Source organism: Myzus persicae, unplaced genomic scaffold (assembly GCF_001856785.1).
Source record: "Myzus persicae strain clone G006 unplaced genomic scaffold, MPER_G0061.0, whole genome shotgun sequence".
NCBI classification, from domain to species: Eukaryota; Metazoa; Arthropoda; class Insecta; order Hemiptera; family Aphididae; genus Myzus; species Myzus persicae.
This window is the reverse complement of record NW_019100636.1, coordinates 361403-384137: the sequence shown is the minus strand read 5'-3', so window position 1 is coordinate 384137 and position 22735 is coordinate 361403. Positions and strand designations below refer to the sequence as shown.

At 32.5% G+C, this 22735-nt stretch overlaps 1 protein-coding gene across 2 annotated transcripts; it reads right to left on the bottom strand.

Moving 5' to 3' along the window:
* Positions 1-486: 486 nt before the first annotated feature.
* LOC111037988 (protein yellow-like) lies at positions 487-17205 on the bottom strand. Of its 2 annotated transcripts, XM_022320893.1 has the most exons (3): positions 16535-17205; positions 14668-15850; positions 487-1879 (listed from the first exon to the last, which is right to left on the bottom strand). In XM_022320893.1, the coding sequence occupies exons 2-3, from the start codon at positions 15172-15174 to the stop codon at positions 1211-1213; spliced, it is 1176 nt and encodes a 391-aa protein (XP_022176585.1). In that variant the 5' UTR covers positions 15175-15850; positions 16535-17205; the 3' UTR covers positions 487-1210. The 2 variants fall into 2 exon arrangements, with proteins under 2 accessions (XP_022176585.1, XP_022176593.1); XM_022320901.1 differs by having other exon boundaries at positions 14668-17205.
* Between the last annotated feature and the right edge of the window lie 5530 nt (positions 17206-22735).

Below are 22735 nucleotides of genomic sequence, written 5' to 3'. Positions count from 1 at the left end.
TTATTTAGTATCAGATTTCCACATTTCCATTACGCACCGCCGCCGTCCCGCGATATTGGCCAACCAATCTGTGGAATGATGATAATGATATCGTTCCATTTTAGGTCCCACCGCGGCCGTGGGATTGTGATTATTGCAAAAGCGGTTTATATGCAAATTACAATCTATTTATAGCTATTCAGATATTTCGGTTTTCCTTATAATTATATTTCCAATAATTATGCAATTAGCATGTACAGATAAAAACAACGCGTTACCCCTGTTACGTAATATTCATTATCGTACCTATACTCTTGGGCGTTTGCGGGAAATGGCCAATTTCGCGTCGTATAATGATCGATTTTAATTACAACATTCGATCTCGCATGTTAAATTATTACCTATCCTAGAAAATTTAAAGCGATATTTTCCAACCAAAAAAAAATTTTTGACTTCATTGTTTTGAAATAAATTAACAACTTCGTTTTTTTTTCTTAAGTGATGCATACTAACATATATTTATTTTACGTACAAGTTACAATACTACTTAATATACTATGTACTTAATCTAGACTTAAATTGAATGCTTAATTTATTTTGGTAACTAGTTTACGCCCGTGAAAGTTGATTTTTTCGTTTTATAATTTTGAATAAATATGATATGCATAATAAATATTATAAATTAATAAATTAATAAATTAATGATATAATATGCGACACGTGCCTCATTTATATCATTTACAAGGATACACTTAAACAATATAAACATTAAATAGGTTATGTGTCATGTATGTAATACATCTACTGAGGGCGTCTCCCGTTTGTCTTCAATAAATATTAAATTGACTCCTTTACCTTTAAGGTCTCGCCTAAGTTTAACGACTTACATTACTATATTTCAACATACCTAATGGGAATCGATAATTTAACTCGAAATACATTTAGCGTTTACATAAATCAAATCCGCTGAAAATGAGCTACAGCAGATTTTGAAGGAATACCAAAATTAAAACTATTCGATATTCGAATTTGGCGAAACAAAAATATTGAGTACGAATCAGAACAGTTGTGCAGATACATTTCCAACAATGACTGCCACAATCGAATAAAATTATGATATTTTTACAGAAACTAACGCGCGGAGACGCTCAGGGAGCATGGTCTACAGGAGAATAATTAAAAGCTGGATTTGTGTTGCCTGGAAGTCGTTCACTAGCTGCAGTTATCTGCATTATTCGCCACGCCGGGCGACAAGTGGCTGCAAGCGGACGTTGGTGCCCAGACAGCCGACCGCACCGGAAATGTAGTCCGGAAAGTTACTCTCCAGTATCCAGAGGACGCCTCCTCGGTTGTCGGGTGCCACGTGCGTGGCCAACCGTCCGCAGTCGTCGGCCTTCCGGGCCAGCGCGAACCTGTCAGAACCGAACGACTTGCCATCACCTGACCGGTCCGTGTCCCAAGCGTACACGTCGCCCTGGCCCCGATACCGGAAGTAAACCGTAGTCCGACCATCCGTGCCCAGGATGACCATCTTGTCGGGCTTCGGGCCCAGGTCGACGACGGTGCCCTCCGAACACCCCTGCCGAAGGTTGCACGCGTCAATCTTGTACATCCGGTTGCTGGTCAAGTACGTCAGGTACAGGGCGTCGACGCCCGCGGTCGGACCCTTCGCCAGAGCGATATAAAGCACGTCCCTCCTTCCGGTGCAGTCGTGCGTGATCGCCTTCGGCAACACCACCCGATATCCGCGATCCGCCGCCACCTCCCACACGATCACCGCCCTCGTGGCTGCGTCCGACACGTACACAAACACCCTCCCGTCATCCCCGTAGTCGGCCGTGATGTAGTTTAGCCGGCTGGCTGAGCACACCAGCCCCGACAAGTCGATCTGCTTGACTACCTGTGCACATACAATTCAAACGAAACAAACGTAATAATATTATTATTGCACCCATCGTATAATATGGCCAAATGTGAATACCGAGTGGGCGAGGTTTGAGGGGACTAAGCATCTCCAAAAGTTTTAGAGGGTGTCTCGGTCCCCTAAATATATACGATGATGGCCATATTTATCCTACTAATTTTGATTGCCTACGTATTTTCACATATTGCAGTCGATTATAAAGTTAATAGTCAGGACTCAGGAGACAAATATACTTATAGACAATTTATCGAATTTGCATTCAGTAGAACCAATTTCGTGTTGTTACTTGTTAGTTGCTAAATATTACTATAATGTTAGCCCTTAGCCTAGCCTATAAATTTAACTATTATCAAATATTAAGGTATAATAATATTAGTATTTGGTTTGTACGCTGTTAGTACTTTTACGATATTCTAATTTTTAAGCGAGTTATGTTTAGGTACCTATGTAAAATATTAAATATTTAAATATTTAAAAATTCATACTAAAACTCATTTCAAAATAAAAATGTAGTAAAAATCTAAAGTGCAAACACTGATAATGTTCTTACCTTTAAGTTAAGTAACAGGGTCATGTTCATTTTAATATATTATTAAAGCTAACAACACGAAATTAGTTTTGTAAACACACATTTTGTATGTTGTACTTTTTTTAAGTATCCCTTAAATATAAAATATTTACCTCGTGTTTAAATCACTTGGGTAAATAAATGTCTGGGTACCTACTACCTACTTATGCATCTATAATATTAATATAATATACTACCATATCCAATCGTAAAAATATTACTTATAAAAGTGTGATATTTTCACACTAAAAAGTTGAAATTTGTAAATTAAATTAATACATAGAAAATCCCAGGAACGTCACATCTATATAACAGGTTATCCACCCACCCACTCAAAAAAAAAAATGCTTCAGGACATTATTATACCAATATTGGTATCTGGCAGTCAAAATCGGTAACACTGATTCAGCGTCCGTTTGGATTTGGCTTTCGATTTTAAAACAAAATTCAGCACATCATTTCAGATAAAAGAGCCTTTGGCGTTTTTCTGTCTTCTTTTATTTCTATTATTACTATTTATACAGTCATTCACGGTTTGTAAAAAACTTTCACGCCAATTTCTATTTGTCGTTTTCTTCGACATTATAAAATATGATTTATATATTCCCTTTTTATCCGACCACGTAATGGCTGTCCCGAGCCGGCTAGCTTTATTTTCAATCACCTGTGATTCCGCAACTCACGATTCAATATTATAACCTCGGGTGTTTCTTTTTTGTTCTATCTTTGTACATGAGCGCATACGCCAGCCACTTCAGATTTATCATTATCTTATAATCGAAAATAAATACCACGATGACAAATTCGACGACCCTATTATGATTTTATAACAATTTAGTGTATTTGTCAGTTTTCGTCTTACCGCAATTAAACGACACAAAAAACGATAATATATCGTACTGTTCAGAGTGCAGTGAGTGCATAGGTGCAACTGGTTCATTTGTTCCGGAACTCAACTAACGGGGTTAGCTGGGTATAAATTGTTGTTGGGTTCGGGTTTACTAGTAGAAACCTGATTTTCACATTATTGGGTTTTTGGACTAACCTTGGACTTAAACCGGGTTTCTATTTAACTCTCATCAGACTCGCCCAAACTAACTCCCTGATTAAATTATATAACTAAGATTTATGATTTATACAAAAAAAAAAAATCTGAAACCATTTGTACATTGTACGTACCTATTTGTATTATGCACTACTGAACTATATTATCCATTTCGTTTCAACCATACCAAACCCGTACGTATGAGCCTCTCATATATAACTGCAGTAGGACACAATTATATCGAAATACTTTCAGGTTTCAATGAATACAATAATATAATATTATCGTACGAGTTATGGCAAATCGATTGTTAAATAAACACGAAATAATAGTGTACAATTATTTAATACATCGACGGCCGTACGTTACTAGTATTACCATTTATACCGCCCACAGCGGATTCCGGTTGCATATTATTATTTCATTAACCACAGATACCATATTATAATATTGTGTGAGTGGTATAGTTATGCTACACATATTACAATATAGAATATCTACTCAGAACTATGACGCGTATACTATTGTACTATATACTGTCTTGATATTAACAAAACAGTTCGAAATTATACTTTCACTCGAATACAACTCAATTAATGGATCGTCAATAATTATTGTTGAGTTATTCTGTTGATTGGCTTACACTGTCGAATATTCGGCCATCTTCATCAAACGTGATAAATGAGTAGGTATTACTCGTTTAGCAATATTATTATTATTGAGAACACTTTTGGCCGAAGAGCGATTTATGAGTTTGGTCCTTCAGTGTCTGCAGAAAGCCGTTTGAATGCTATTACTCACTATTTCTATTAGGAAAAATACGACGCCAAAATAGAGTTTTACGTGATTGGAGAAACGCAACTGCAGAGCAACAGTGTCCCGGAAAGAAAACAATTATTAAAAACCGAAATTTAATTTTTTTCAAACACTCACACACATGTACCTTCGTCATCTGCGATGTGAATAAAAATATATATTAAAAATATGTTTGATGATGTATACCTATAATACCTACCTACGCGTAACAAACGAATAAATAGTTTAAGAAACTGCTTCAATTTCTCAACTCCACAACACATAATATCGGTTTACTTCTCATACATTTTTTAAAATTAATTGGGTCTTTGTAGTTACACAAAAAACCTTTAACTTCTTCGAAAAACATTACGACATCGGTGGGTTGCAGCTGGTTCTTTATACGGTATAATAATAATAAACATATTGTTTGAACGTGTGAGCTCAAATTTATAAAGAACGTACATAATAAATATTAAATAATAATATTATAACTTATATTAGACGTATCTTGTTCGTATCGTTTCACGTTTAGTGAAAATCACAAGTGTATTATTATATGTATACCTCTATTGTATTAAACCATACGTCGTTTGTCGTCGAATTTGATCATTAATCGTATATTTCGCACGAAAACGTTGATTCGTAATTTTACTCGATATATTATTAGACCATATAGATTTTTAATGTTATTATTATTATTATTACCTACTATTATTTAAAGCGGAGTATTCTTTTATAATGATAATATTATTTGTTATATTGTATTATTATTAATACTTATACCTAATTACCGTGACAAAATAACGAAATACGTAAAGGCACGTTGTGACGCGACCTCGGACACACGAGAGCATAATATAATATATCATTATCACGATACATGTTATAAATGAGCCGTGATGGAAACGAGCTCATTGATGTGCGCAAAGTGTGAACTAAAACAGTGACCAGCGTGTAAACGATACCAGATTCAACTATCTCTGATTTATCAGTCAGATATGCATTAGTGCTAAATCGAGGGGTCGGATAAAAGAAGATCCTTGTCTCCCGAGCCGTTTGCGCGATACCGCATTGTTATTTATTTTAAAAAAGTTCATAGGAAACATTTTTGAAAAAATGAAAATTTTCGAATAACTTACCATCGAGAAAAAATAAAACAAAAGTAATGTTATTTTGTATTCATCATTCAATAAATCATCATTCTATTTTAATTTTAAAATATTACTGAATATTAAAAATCAAGACGTTATAAATTATGTTAATATTTATATTTTTAAAGTATTATTGATTGTAATTGGTGTTTGCATAGTAAGTTATTTATAGTAAAAAAATATATTTATGTATTAAATGAAAACCAAATACATCTCACTCCTAAATTTAAAAAAGATGTATTTTTTCATATTTTACAGGGAAGACTGCAAAATAATATTATAGATATAACATATATATTATATATATATAAATAACCATGGTCTAGACCCTAGAAATGTCAATTTATAGTTGTTCTCCTCTTCAAATTAAATTTCATGATCATCTAAGTTGACCATTTAAAATAATCTAGTAATCTGGGTGTGGCACTACAGCGTACCATTTTACTTTCGATAAGGCATTTTCCTCAAAAAAAAAAATTCAATCAAAAGTCCACCTAAGCGATTAAAATATTCGGCTCATAATATATATCACACGATCCCTACATAGGTCTCGAATATTGGTAGAAGCACATTGAGGACTAAACGAATTCTCGTCCGGGTGGCAAATAATTAAACTAGAAGGACCAATCCTGGCAAGCTGCTGCAGTTCGAGCAGGACCATTTACTGCAGGTTTCTACCTAGGATCTCATACGTATAATATATAGGGTTTTAAAATTTCATGAAATTTATTTTCTTGTAATAGTTCATGCTGTTTCATGACATTTTCATGAAATATTTCATTTCTATGAAAAAGAAAATTGTTATTACATGTATATCTAAAAGTTTATAGGCGTCAGCATGTATGTGAAGATTTTTAAAAGTTGTTTTATTATATTTAAACAAAGAAAATATGTATCATATTATATTCATATAAAATATAATAATAATATAATTTATAATATAACAAATTTTAACATTTTTACTCAGAAGTCACAAACTCTCAAGCCAACTCAACATCATAACATATTTTAAAACTCCTATAAAAAATGTTTGATGTTTTTTAACAAACCTAATTTATAACCATTAGCATAATATTATAGTAATTTGTAAACCTTAGTTGTTGATAACTATTAACTGATAAGTTATTCATCATCAATGTTGTCTTTGTGTAATCAATTTACTATTTCTAATCATCTATAAACGAACACGTTTAAAAGAAGAAAAAATATTTTTCATCGTGTCATTGAAATATTTCAAGAATAGTGAAAATTTAAATTTTTAAATGTTTCAATTGAAGTATTTCAAGTGAAATATTCAAATTCAAAACCTATCATGTGTATGTACCGCGTATATATTATATAATATTTATTTTATTATTCTACGCTAATTTTGTAACGCATAAATAATAGTAATATTGTACTCGTACTCGTTCAATTGCCTGTATCATTGTGATTGTGTCGTTACAAGTTGGCGGCCATTTATGCACGAGTATAATAATACACGTAATATTATACAACCGATATGTTTAATGCATATATGTATCGCCGTTAACAGTAATCATTTTCATATAATATGGGTTACGGACGCTTTATACCGCGTTAAGTCGGAAACAATATTATTATTATAATTGAATGCGTTAAAAATATATATTAAACGCCTGCAGAGGTGGCGCTATTTCCTCGATGCAGCACCGCAAACATGTCGAGCACAAGTAATTTGTAAATCATGTGTCGACAATAATTACTATCCCATTTGTACGAATTCGAAACGCACGTCCCCTTTTGGCTTGCCGAAATCAATTTCAAACGCAGCTGGTGCCGGTCGCGCGCAGCTTACCTCAGCTTCCGAATTCGTAAAATGTTATTGTAACCATATTTATTTTATGCACGCTGCAGTACCCACTGCATTCGATATTAATAACGGATAAGTGAAAAAAACTAGACCGACTTATAAAATAGTCAGATCAGAATGAAATTTGACATGGTCGAAAAAGGGGATCAAGGTGGTCGCTGTCGTGTACAGGCTATCAAAAATAATAAAACAGGCCACTCATTATATAGGTACGTTCTCGAGGAACGCATGATCACGGTCAATTAAAAGTGGTCGTAATACTATGTTAATAATGTCCAAATGCATACACGCAGTACCTATCTCGAATTAAAAAATAATAAAACTGATACTATTACGGTTCGTCGTATAAGATAGATACACATCGAAGCTGCAATACGGGTTGTGTTAGTAAAAAAAATTTTTTTTTTTAAATACCCAATACGGAATATTATGCAACGTTGCATAAATAAATATGATTTTCAAACTAAAATATTGCAATATTCTAGAAATACAAATAATAAACTGATTGGTTTTATAATTTTTATTAACAAATAAAAAAATAAAAAATGGTTTACATAAAGTTGTCAGAATTTTAGACAGGGAAAATGGTATAATAATGCCAACCGTGTGTATAGATGTTAAATATCAATAAAACGAAACGAAATTCCTCCTACGTCCCTAAGTATGATATTTATGAAATTTTTTTTTTTCCGATAAATAAATCTGAGCAACTCTTAGCCGGAGTAGCTCGAGCCACATATTATTTTAATATTTATAATATTGGGTTAAATTGCGTATTTGTGTACATTTTATACCCAATACTCGTTCTCTCTGAATTATTATCTGTTATGCTCATATCGTCATAAATATGATCTAGGTCACGTAACAATGTACCTTAATGAATTTCGAAGTCGATATTTGCTCACTTATGTTAAACTCATATTTTAGTAAATATTGTATATGGTGATAATAAATTCTAATAATCATTCGATTTTCTAACTTTTGAAAATGAGTTTTATGGGTATTTGATTTCGATTGTCCCTGTTTTCATATTTATATTGAAAACTTTTACACGGCTATTATTGCATTTCGCCTTAAGAACGTATAAATTCTAACTAATTGTGAACACTTTCAAAATTATTTGATAACTTTGAGAATATATTTGCTAACTTTTGGCGTGAATACATAAAGTAGTGTAAAATCGAATCGGGCGGACAAAAGGCAAGCAGAGAACAGACTTATACCGAGAATGAATGTATAAGGATTTAAGCACCTAATATGTATTGTGAGCAAGTATTTATATTGTTTAAGTTATTTTCATCCTATATCAATCGCCTTAAGCTTTTTGTTATGACCACATATTATGGGTCATGGCTAGACAGATCTAATAAACCGAGGACGTGTAATATGTATATCTGTACCTATAAACTCATGACTTAACGAATTAACCAAAATGATTTATAATAGCGGCTGCAAGACAGAAATCTTTCACAATGTGTATTTGTTATTTTACAACTATAACATATAGGTACTATCGCTTTGAAAAGCGTTTCTGGTTTTATTAATTCTTCCGTTTATTTTTTCAGGACTCAATAAAATATCATTTGATGTAGGTAACCACATAAAAGTTACCAGTGATCAGGGCCGAATTCGAAGGAGGCTCACGCCTATAATTGTTGCTACCGGCTGCATATTTCTATATCAACAATATTCTATTATGCCAGTCACATGTCTATAATAGTTATTAATAAATTATTTCTTTCTCCTATAGTTTAAAATAATTTGATTCAAACTTATATTTACTAATACACATAACCTATATGACTATAAATGATAAATACGTATTATTTATTACAGCCACTATACTAACCGTATGTCCTTATAATTTTTTTTTAAATACTATACAATCTAAGATACGTTTACGTAAAAGTAATTTAGAAACAATTTTAAATTGAAGCAAGTGTCTTTCTTATGAACTTAATATACAGTTATACAGTTTTACAGCTATATATTATTGGCGTAACACTTTACAAAATATTAAGCCTCTGTTTTTCAGTGTTCAAGAGCTGACTATTAATTTATTTCTCTTAAATTCTATTGCTACAAAATATACATATTATACCAATCAATAAAGATACATTCTTAGTATTACACAATCACTGTAAAAAAATTAAAATAAAACCGTTTTTATATGTCCAAGAATTAACTTTTAATTTATTTATTTAAAATTATATTGTAAAAAATAAACATATTCAAATACAGATATCTATCTTATGAATATTACATAACCACTGTAAAGAAATAAAAAGAAAACGTATAGTTAGGTACTGCAGTTATTAATATACTTGATTCTTAATTTTGAATAAAATATAATTGCATTTTAGACTATATTATATGTAAATATAAACCAGTCAGTTACAATTTATATTTTTATTAGCCTGCATAATATCATAAGAAAGTTTTAAAACAAATCAAGTATAAAATATGACCGCTACTGTATTTAAACTATTAATATTATTTGAGATGTGAAAGAGAAAATGCGGTTTTATGTTTCACTATTATTACAAGCATGAAGCAGTAGTGAAACCAAACAGTAGGAAACAAAGTCTAGTATCGATTAAAAAATTGTTTAGGTAGTTTGAAACTATTTAAAACCTGAAGAGCATATTTTATATTTATGATGATACCTATCTATAGTTCTAATCTGACCGTCCGTTTGTTATTGCAAAAACGGCATAAGGTCAGTTTAGTACCTATTTGTTGTCAAAGCAAAGATACAATCTAAATCGAGCCGTAAACCAAAAAAAAATGTTGTTTATAGAATATTATTATTCTGGATGGTTGTTTACTCAAATCTGTTATCTTGCAGAGCACCGATGGTCTTAATGATATCTGATTAAATCGAAAACTCCCGAAGTTATTATCTCACGGAATAATCGGGTATAAAATATGTATAATAATGGTATTGTGAAAATTAATTTTTAAATATTTACATATACAAATATAAAAACAGTATAGGTACTCTTTTAGTTATAAAATATAAATTAATTCAAACATATTCCAAGTATATATAATATATATACACAACAATGTATTTTGTTTTATGGCGGTCAACAATGCCCGACAAAACGACGTAAGTATGCTGTAATAGACAATAATAGACAATAATAATATCGTTTATAACATTTCACATATTTGTCAATGAAATATTATTGTCACAATACTGCATAACTATAGATATTAGATGCAGATAATTTTCAAATTTACATTTTTCACAAAACTTCCTACATAGCTAATAACTTGTGCTTGTATTGTAGGGTAAAATTTAACAACATAATTAAGTAAGTTTTTGAACTTCCAAATACATTCTTTTGATATTTCAGTCATTTTTTTTATACGCAGTAGCACGTGAAACTATTCTTAACGAGCCTAAAACTCATACAAACTTCTAATAATGTATAAAAATACAAATCGTTTTAAATAGCAGAAAAACATTGGAATTTAATTAAAACAAAATAGTATTTATTTTTAAAATAAGGTAAATTTCAACTTGAGCGTAATGCTCAAATAAATTATTTATTCTCCAGATAAAAGTTAATAAAGCTAACAAAATATATAGAGTAATTTAACATTTCACCAGGCCTATTTTGCTAATCATCCATATTTTGTTCTATAGTAAAGGATTTCTTAAAATTACGATTTTTAGAAGTTCTTAGTATGCAATATACAATGTACAATGTACATAGGTACTCAAAGATATAATACTTTCAAGTATTTACATTTTTTATGCTATTTAAAGTGTCACTGCCAAGAAAATCTGAAAATTCAAACTTATATTTTACAGTAAATTGTTAAGCAAATGATTTTTTTTAAATTTTGATGTATGTCAATCAAAAATTCAAATAAGTAGTTTTTGAACTATTAGAATATATACACTTAAGATAACATAGTTGGTTAAAATTATTTTAAAATATGATGTAAACTATAATGATTTTAAAACTATATTTTTTACTAATTTATAATATGAGAATTCATAATTTGTAAAAATTATCTTATTAAGATAATAAGTAATAACTACAATAAGTAATAAATACTGGACTGAATATTGCCAATATTTGCATTTTATGCGAAACCATTATCAACCTTAGAACATAAAGTTCAATAACTCAGAAACTATTCGTTGTAATCTTTATCTTGATGGATTATTAAGAATTTGTTTAAAAATGTACAGTAACATAAGAATGGTTTTAATTTCAAAAAAAAAGTTTATATCTCAACAGTATACTTTTTAAATGGTACAAAAAAATATCTGAGTATCTGAAAATAAAGTTCATAAATATGTTACCTATATAATAAAATTCCAAAAATCGAAATATTTGAATAACCTCCAGCATATTTGGTACATCATCTTGTATCTAAACAATAAACTGGTAGAAAATTTCAACCTAGGAAAATCCTTTATATATAATAGACAAGCAGTACCTAAATATATATTATGCGAATAATAATTTGACCAGAACAAACCATGTGGTTATGAAGACGTGAGACCCTCCCCCCCCCATACTATACATATAATGTATTCGTTCATCTTACACAAATTGAAAAATATAGCAAAATTCCAACACGAAAAATCGACCTTGTGGGGTCTACGTTAATATTAAACTTACATACTGCCAAATCTTAAGAGGAAAATATTTCCAAGATGGAGTCGTATCCTTTTTATAAAATATTTTCCAACGACGTAATATGAAGTTACAGTATTTCACATTTTCTTATATACTATCTAGTTATTCTGTTCGTATAATAATATGTATTAATTATTATTATATTGAAACTTCTTCGTTAGAGAATATTTTACAAAGAATGATAATGTGACATTATCTTCAAAATACTCTTCTCAACACATTTTTTAGTTAAACTTATATCAACCGAAAACTATGCTTTTGCTCAGTGGAATTTTGTTTTGGACTGCATTGACGGCATGTATGGATGTGATACACATTCACGTATCTTAAGTTAAACTCTGTCGTCTCAAATTATTATTATACAGAATTTTAATTATTAACGATTATAGTATATAATACGGTGTATACTGTATAGGTACCATCACACTACGTATATATTATTATATTGTATACCGTTTTTGGAAGTCGACATGAGACGACGCAATGGTGGACCCCTTTACAATATTAAGAGAGAGAGAGAGAGAGAGAGATAGAGAGAGAGAGAGAGCGATACAGAGATGATTTAAATTACAACGACATAAGTTTCGCCGCCCTTACTCAATAACGCAATTTTCACCGGTGTTTTGGGCACAAGAGTATTCACGATGGGGGGGAGGGGGAACCGGCGAACCGGCAGATATCGGGATTGTCGCACGCGGTTAGTCTGGACTCGACGGGGGGTCAATTGAAAGTGTTAGAGGGTGCGTGTAATGGACAAAGAGAAGGGTTCGGGAAATCCTTTTTGGCGTTGAACAGATTATAAATTATCACGCAGCAATAATATACTCTATATCTAGCAGCCACGCAGGGGTGGTACGAGAGACACTTTCGATCGACCATAATAATATTATATACAAACATAGCTAAACGCGCACTATAAGATTTGATTGCGTTACACGGTTCTGGTAGAGTTGGGGAGGGGGGATTTAGGATTTTTCCAAGTTGAGAAGGGTTGGAGGAAATTTAAAAAAAACCCAGACATCCGTATTGTGATATGCCCCCCGCCATCAAATCCTAGATAGTTTTAAAAATCAACCGAATATAAAATATAATAGGCAATGACGTATTGTATCGCTTTCGAAGACTTGTTTTGAAAACAATACCGACAGCCAGTGATGGCATCGATAATATCAATAATAAGCTCTCACAGAGTCGTGAATGGATTATATTATTTATGCATGTATAAAAACAACGTATGACGTGTATACACACTTATAGATATTAATATATTATACTACTGTCGTTCGATGTTTCATTTATTTATGGTTTAAATACGCTTAGGTGCTACACTGCTATACCGCGTATTCAATTCCATATAATATTTTCCATATATTGATACGACACGGTAACAGCAGTCGACTACTAATATAATACGAAATTCGTGAAAACGGCTCTTCTCGAGTCGATTTGTTACATAAAACATAACTATACGCGTAGATAGTTTTGTAGAAATATAGGGATAAACTCTGAAATTCGAATGTATACGAGAAAACGATCTAAAAACACTTAGCGAACAACCACAGACTATAAAATGTTCGCGTCGTTGGGATTTTTTTTTTTTTTGTTTTCTTTTTATATATACTTAGGGAAATTAGATTCTTATTGGATTTCGTCATGAACTTTCGATACGGCGTTACGGTTGCATAATGTTTAAATCATTTTGCCGAAACGAAGACATTTGATACAAACGAATAATGCGTATAATATATATATACCTACCCATGGATTCGTATGGGGTTTTTGGGTAGGTTAATCGAAACGCCGATGATAAATTTGGTTGGGTGAATGTGACACCAGGTGGTAGGTATAGGTATTCTATTTGAGGGAGTCGGACCATAATATTATAATAGCTATTTGTCTCCCTATTTTCTTGTATAATAATATGTCATTGGCCCGCGTCGCATATAATACTGTAATTTACATAATATTATCAATCATAAGGTCTATATACTGGCAATCGTTATTTGAAATATGAATGTACAATATTATGGCCTACACAAATATAATACACGACTAAGCCTGGATAAATGGTCCAATAAATATATGGCACACAGCGCATATAATAATATATCATGTATATAAATTATATTTTGTTGAAATGTTGTTTTTATTAATTGTGGTTCGGAAGTTATTAATCTGCAAATTTATTACAGCCACCCACTCAATTTAAGCTGAACGAAAAGATTTATCGTACAAAAAAAAAAATGTCTTCGATTATGGAAAATGATGTAAGTTTAAAATGGGTTTACTCATACAACATCTAATTTCGGAAACTGGTTATAATATTTACCACTAAATTAACCAAGAAATTATTCTTGTTTTTACTTTCGTTTTTAATCTGTAAAAAATGAAATGACAAAAAAATATGTTAATAGTTAATAATTCCACTCTCGACGATTTCCTACTACTACTTGTGCGCTTTCTGCTGAATTGTAAGAAATGAATAGGTAAGCATACTACCACGAAAGTCAAACCACAGTAAAAAATTAATATGTGATTCTTCTTAAAAATGTAATTTGAAATTCTTATTATAACACACGACACTGTTTTGGTATTAAAATGTTTGTACGGGTAAGTACTACAGTACCATAGGTGGTGTACCTAAAGAGTAAACTGAAAACGTATTTATTTGGGTATTATAATATTATTAATTCGTCGTGACACTAACCTTGTCGGTTTTGACATCGATGGCGAATATCCTGGGCTGAGTCCTGCGGACAGGCTGTTCCATGGTGTTGACCAACCCGCTGTCGAGCACCCACAGCACGCCGGTCGCGTCCAGGTACACGTCGACGGCATTCTGTATGGCATTCGGATCACCCTCGTCGTGCAGTGACCAGCACGGGTACGGCACCAGCACTGGCCAGCATCTGTGCTCGCATTCCAGCCGGACAGTGGACACGGTGAACGGCACGCCGGACCGGAACCTGGGCGTAAGCACGAACGCCCGGTCGCCCCACACTTGGGCCCTGGTGACGATCACGTTCTTGGCCACGTACCGCCCGGTGTCCGCGTAAACGCTCTTGGTGGACGCGCACGGCCACTCGATGTTCTGGCCGCTCAGCGTGTACGCGGCCACGTCCGCCGGGGAGTCCGAGCCGGCCACCCGATGGTCGCCGCCGTATACCGCGGCCACCGCGGCCATCATCAACGCCGCCGCGCGGAAACCGGACATTATTGCGGGTCGACCGGATACCGGGTATATACGAGCGGTATGTATAAGCTCTTGGTTACAAACCAACTTCAGTTTCTTGTGGTACAGTGCGCGGTGGTAACCGGGAACAGCGATGTATATATTGCGGGAGACCGCGTTGAACTATATTATTATATACTCGATGGCGAAGACCGGCAGACGACTTGCAGATATGATCGCTATCGGACCTGATGCCTTCAATTATTATATATTGTAATGTAGTTATATTTTTATAAATGCTCCGCTATCGTGCCATACGTGTCAGTTTGTCGTACTTGCAACAATATATCGGCGTTTTGTTGTTTTTATTTCGTTGTCGTATCGCTGGTTTATGCATATATTATTAATGTGTATTGTGATATGCGTTTTTGTTTTTGGTTTTTTCGTCATTTTCGTAAACATTCCTCCGCGCCTGCAGTGGCATTGGCTCGAACGTGTCGGGCCCGCTGTCTTCGGCGGCGGCGGCGGTTCGACCGAAGGCCAAGGCCTCTGCTCGCCGAATAATTGTATATTGGTCGTGACGATAATATTTATTAATTTTTATCATCGTCGTCGCCTACCGAAGCGATTTGACCATCGGACAGCATTTTCAGTTTTTCGTCGTCGAACTATGAAGGTATCTTTTTTTCCAATCTGATGTGCGATAAGCCGATAAACCCTATAGAATACTGGTATTAATTGAAATTCTTTTACAGTGTAGTTAGACTGGCAGTATTGTGGCTTATTATCTATTGCATAGATCGAAATAACCAATAAAAAATTGTAGTACCTATATAATTACAATTTAACATTTGAGTACAGTTGTAACAATGGTCGTAATTAGTAATAACAAAAAGCATTTATAATGTCATTTTTACACGGACCAACTGAATCTTTCTTGTAATAATTTAAAACAATATTTTATTCGTAATGATGTGTGTTAAACAAATTGTGATTGTAAATATTTTGTCATCAAAAAGCAAAACGGTATTAAATTAAATATTTATATATTAATATTTAATTGGCTTTTTTTGCAATATAAATAATATCCTTAAAATAAAGTTCCTACTAGTTTTTCTATATTTCTTCACATGACACCGTAACATTAAAGCCAAAAGCTTAAAAAACCATAACCGATACCTTAAGGCTTTATAAGTACCAATACAGTAATACCGAATAACTTTAAAATCCGTTTGCAAAACTAGAAACTCCTAAGTCGAAATCGTTAAAATTTTAACGGTTGATGATAATAACTACTACTAATATAAATATAACGATTAACGTCTACAACTGTATATGCGTACAGGGTTAGCCAACGATCGGTACAGGTATTGCTGTTGAATCGAGTATCCGTCAGATTTACCTTTTTTTTGTGGGAAACTCGAGTAGGTATAGTTCTATGCAGCTTTTGAAACCGTCACGGCAATTCGACGCACTCGATATAAGACCCGAGACCGTAAAAACGAAAAATATAGTGACAACAATAATTATAATTATGTATACGTCATATTATAGTGCCTGGACGCGTTTAAACCTCAATGATAAAATAAAAATAGAAAATCAGTCGTCGTCGTTGATTTTGTATGATACCGCTGTGGTCGCATGCGTGAGGCTAAAAAACACCCATCTGCAGCTGCGCACACACCACAGACCGTCGTCGAAATGGAGCTGCGTGTCGCGTAATATCGTTTTGTTTGCCGTCATCGTATTATAATATTGGGTAAGTATACAATATTATCATGTTATGTGCTGTGGCCGGATGACAGTTCACGTCCAGGACTGTCGTGTAGACATTAGCGAAACTCGTACGTGTTCGTAGGCTACCACTACTTTCGTAAAAATTGTATATTTTTTTTCCGATTCATTTCGACCAACTGCGAAAACAAAACGACATTTTTAGTGCGTGATGAACGTGATAATTCAATTAAAACTTTAAGCTCGACGTCATTTTTTCGTTTGAGCTGTCAGTTCTTTTTGGGTATTTACTGTCGCAATGTAATACTATTAATGTATAACACACGACATCTGTGCCTAGGTGTATTACTGTATATTACGTAATTATTACGATTGTTATTGAATGACGCGAGTCGGGGTGTCTGGGCAGTCTGCAGATAACGAAAAACGTATCTGTCTATGCATTCCAATAAATGCATATTACACGTATATCGAGTAATAATGTGTATTTAATGGGTCTATAAAAAAAAAATGTTTTTTTTTTTCATTTTGTCGACGTAAAACAACCACGTATTCATGTACGTCATCCGTTTAAATGGGTTATTGAAATCTAACGACTCTAACCAATTCGTGTTTAAACCTCATCAGTCATCACTCTTATAAAACGGGCTAACACAAAATCTGACGTAACACATACGTTCGACAATAGTTTTATTACTATTCTAGTGTTCTTTGTAACGTATATGCGAGGCATAAATGCATAATGCATACAGCTTTTGGACATTTTCTTTGCTCATTTTATATTGTGGTCGACACACTAATAATTTGACCGAGCCTAATACTCTTTTCTGTTTTTTAAATATTATTAAATAGGGTGTTAACAATCTATGAATGATTTTTTTTTCTATAGCAACGTACCTCTGATCATACGCTTGCTCCGAATTAGCTGCAAATAACAAGAAACCACCCTACAGTGACATTTCTTTTTGTGTGATTATATTACAATATTTTAAAATTTATTTTTACATACCTTTGCATATTTGATTAAAAATAAAGAAATATATATACATAGTTGCATATTTCTGCATAATAATTATTAATGGCAGACAAAAGTCATGAAATAAGATCATCAAAGAAAATACTTAAAATTCTTAAAAATATTGAGAAGAATGCAGAATACAAAGATATTCCGTGACAAATTTACTGTTGAAGCTTATAACTTATAACTTATAACCCTACAATTCATAACTATGAATGCACTATATAATATTAAAACTACTTTAAAATTTCTTTTTTAAGCTAAAATTAAAAATTATTTTATAATAAGTGAATGTAAAAACTCAAAAAATTTTTGGATTCTTAAATTTGTTTATCGTTTGTGTAGATACATTTTTCTTATAAAAACTTCTTTCTTCTTTTAATAATTGTAAAAAAAAAAAATAATTTTGAATACTCTAAGAACTGTCTATTAATGATGACCGTATTTTTAAATATTAAAAAAGTAAATATTAATTATAATTTGTTGCACATTAAATATTGATGTAGATAATTTTGAAAATATGAATATCAGAATATGACAAAGACTGAAATACGTATACCTACAATAGTACAAACATTTGTGTAGATATATATTTCACCATTTTGTTTTGCACATAAATCTCAAGGGCCCTAATTATAATGTATTAATGCCTAATATTATTATGTTTGCTGTTTATTACTTCCCATCGATGGACATCATCACCGTTCATTATATAATCATTATAAAATATGTAAAACACATAATAATATGTTGTAGGTAGGTCGTTCCTAAAACCCACTAAACAATACGATTTATTTATGATAAATTAGACTCATTCGGCAGTAATTTAATTTGTATGCGTATTATAGTTGTAAAAGTGGCGTGTACACAAGCACTATATTATACCTACAGTCTACACACACAAATATCCGGTATCGCCTTTTACATTCGGAGCACACTCGTGACCGGTTTATGTAATAACAGTAGTTGTTGTAACTTCTGCGGATATCTCATCTGATCTACTGTATAAGATAGACCTATAACGGACGTTTGTTCTTTTCTCTCCCGCACACAACGTCCTATAAACAACGATAAAGGGTTTACGCACGGAGCATTACGTAAACTTCCTTCGCTTGTAATGTCCACAAATAATGTAGTACAACAAAAACGAAAAATCCCCAGAATAGTAAACACCGCCGAAATCCGTAACATAATACCTACCAACCTAACTTGTAATACGCAACTCGCATAACACTGGTCCCCGCGGTATTATTATGTTTTAGGTCCGAGAAAACAATGATTTGCGGACAAGTTAAAAATTGGTCTCCGAGCAATGCGCGGACAGAGACGTACATAAAAGTCATTATATTATATGAAACCCAAGCTGCGTATGAGTGCACAATATTCCTTAATACGACCAGGTTAAGACGTTTAATAAATATTACAAACTGTACGATAGTAATTGATATTTATTTAAAAAATGATACACAATTCATTGGTGCAATAGTATTATTATACAGCAATACAACATGTTTCGATTGAGAAATAAATATTAAAACAAAATATGACGCCCAAACAACAAAGGAGTTTAAAAATCACAGTTTATGAGATACTGGTAAACTGTACAGGTATTGTAATTAATTATATTCGTGTAACCGCATGCATCATCACACTCACGTGAGTGTCAAAATCACGACAGCTCGAGGATAATTTAAACATAATTACATAAATTCGATATATTTAGATTGGTACATTTAATAAAATATATGGTATACATAATTTTAAACAACAATTAGGTACGAAAAATGTACAGTGTTTTAATTTAAAATCGTTCAACTGATATTAAAAGTTTTTATTCATACTCAGCTAAACTGTAAGTACCTACGAAGTACTTCAAAGTACAGTCTAGATTCAATTTCCTACCAATAGATAGAGCTGCATGGAAGCCTTTAGGACTTTTTCATTAGCTACCTACCGGAAAAAATTTTAAAATCAATAAGTACATATATTATTTACTATTTTGGCTGACACAATCCAAAAATAAACCAAGTAAAAACTTACGTTAGGTTTACGAAATGTTGTGCATGACGTGCCACCGTAAATAATTTATTATATATTGTACATACTAAGTACAGACCAGGCCTGATTTACGATTTTTTGGGGCTAAATATATAAATATGAGGACATCCCTATTAGAAATAAAAGCTACACACCATAACAGACTAAAAAGTAAAAACTTAGATCAGTGATAATCTAATATTATTCAATTCCGTATACATTAATGTATTATCATTCCGAAAAACATCTGCAATGAACCTCTCACAAAATGACGTATGTTTCAACCTACAATTTACAAAGCAGTTTTTTGTTTTGATAGATATTCCATTTATGCACGAGATATTATCCCGTACTCAAGATTTCCATGAATCGTTTTAGTATGGAACAGAACACAACACTGACCTGCCTTTGACACCTACCTTATAATATGAGAGAAATGTTGATACTTTATATCTTGAAGCTTTTCAATATATTGGGACTAGATCACCTTGGAACTCACTTAGTACCAAGAAGGTAGGTACCTACTATTGATTTAATAAAAAAAAACTGAAAATGACTCTTTTGTTGGAAAAGTATTGCACCGTTAATAATTTTTGTTTCAATTTTTGTTTTTCTGGTTTTTTAAGTTTTGAATGTTTTTAGAAGTTTAATGGTAGTATTATTGTCCATCTTAACACGTGTCTAATACGTCCTGTATACAATATAAACAATATAAAAGTTAGGTACCTATGTTTACTCATTACTCAATATAGGCAGATAAACTTTATAACAAGCCTCGTGAAAAACAATTTTGACAGTTTGTTATACTAATTTATACTGAGATCCACATGATAATAATAAAATAATCTAGATGTCATCATTCAATATTACAATACGTTATCCAATAATAAGTCAAAAGTATTCAAACTAATTTGGATTCCTATAGTCATTCATCAATAAAATACAACGAAAATTCTGACCTGCTAGCTAAAAAAAACAGCATCAACAGTTTCCACAAGCCACAGGTAATATGGCAAACATCTCAGCCCAGGGTACTAAACGTACAATAAAACTGATATCAGCACAATTCTGGCAAAACCTCTGGTCTATACAAACAATTAAGTTTAATGAAATAAGCAATCAATCCTACATTGGCCTAATAATCATTCAAACAGAAAAATAGAAAGCAATATCAATAAACTTTGAACGGGTCACACCAGACTTACCCATCATGGATACCTGAAGTCCCGAGAGGAACCTCCCATATGCACATCCTGTAGTGTCAATCTGTCTATAAAACACACTATGACTGAGTGTAACACTTACGTTGATACAAGGATCCGTAATAAATTACCTGAGGACATAATATTCGAAAGCTTCAGACCAAACTTACCATTATCCAACATCATCTCCTTCCTCCGGCAAACTGGATTGGCCAATTTAATTTAAGCAACATTATTATTATATAAAAATGTATCTATTTCACATCACAATCGTTTCTTAGCACTTAAGTTATATAACATTGTAACAAATATTAACAAAAAAAATTGTATTATCACAATGAACTTGATGCCAAGGGTTATTTTTAAATTAAAAAATAAGTAAATCACACGATTTACCAACAATAATAAAATATGTATTCAATCGTAAATTAAGTATGCAATTTATGCTTTAAAAATTAATCGCATTATTCGCATCACAATAATATTGACAAAAACATATTATGTGTGATATCGGTCACCGAGACATTCTACCCCAGTGTCGTAAATCTATAAAAACTAATTAAAAGCAAAATAATTCATTATCTAAAATCAAAACCTAGACCACCCTCCTTCCCAGTTTGGATTTATTTTTATTCTATGTAAACAAATATTTGCTTATTTTTACGCAAGTCTGAAGACTCATATTATGGTTTAGGAACAAATTGTAGGTAGGTATTAGGTTAGGTCAGTACTCATATTGATGAATAATATTAAGTGTATTACGAGAATTCATTAATAAAAAGATTGATGTAATATCTAGGGGTTAAAATTATACATTTGCCCCATTCTAAAAATTTCAGGGGGCAAGTGCCCTCCTTTCCAACTACAAAAATACACCTCTGCAAATCTTATATTTCATTTCACACAGTTTTCTTTCATAACAGTTTAATAATAAATTGTGACGCTTTTTCGGGATGTGATTCAAAGGCCTTCACACACGCATTTTTCCAACTCATACTGAGCAGTGAGCACGTGTAAGTTGTAGCATGACAAAACTGGTGTAATTATACATGTAACTGTAATCTGTAACACCACTTACGACCTTCGCACATTTCTTCGTCATAATGTCGAGTTAAATCTGCCGAAAAAACCGGTAAGATTATAAATTAGAATATATTTTAGTCTAACTGACCTTGTTGCGTTTGCGGAATCACCGAGAGAGTGTTAAGCTCGGAGGTATTTATATCTATCATATGATATGCATGCATATAATGGTCCTTAATGTGCCGACGGCTTAAAAGGACATAAATTATTAAAAGTAAATATTTCAGTGGCGCCAGTGTATAATATAGTGAGGTAGGTAGTGAATAAAAATAATCGTATTGAATAATTCTATATATTGATAAACAATGTTCTATGCATCTACGATTACGCCGATCAGGAAGGCTGCACAAAATAATAGGCCAAGTTTTTTATATACCTACAACATTATATCAAAACTACAGTTAGCGCTCACGGCGTTCCTAGAACATACCTGTCCAAAAACGAGTTACTCACAATATTACTTAATCGAATGTTGCCAAATATTCTATTATTTTTATAATAAAAAATATTTCTGTTGTAAAAATATTTC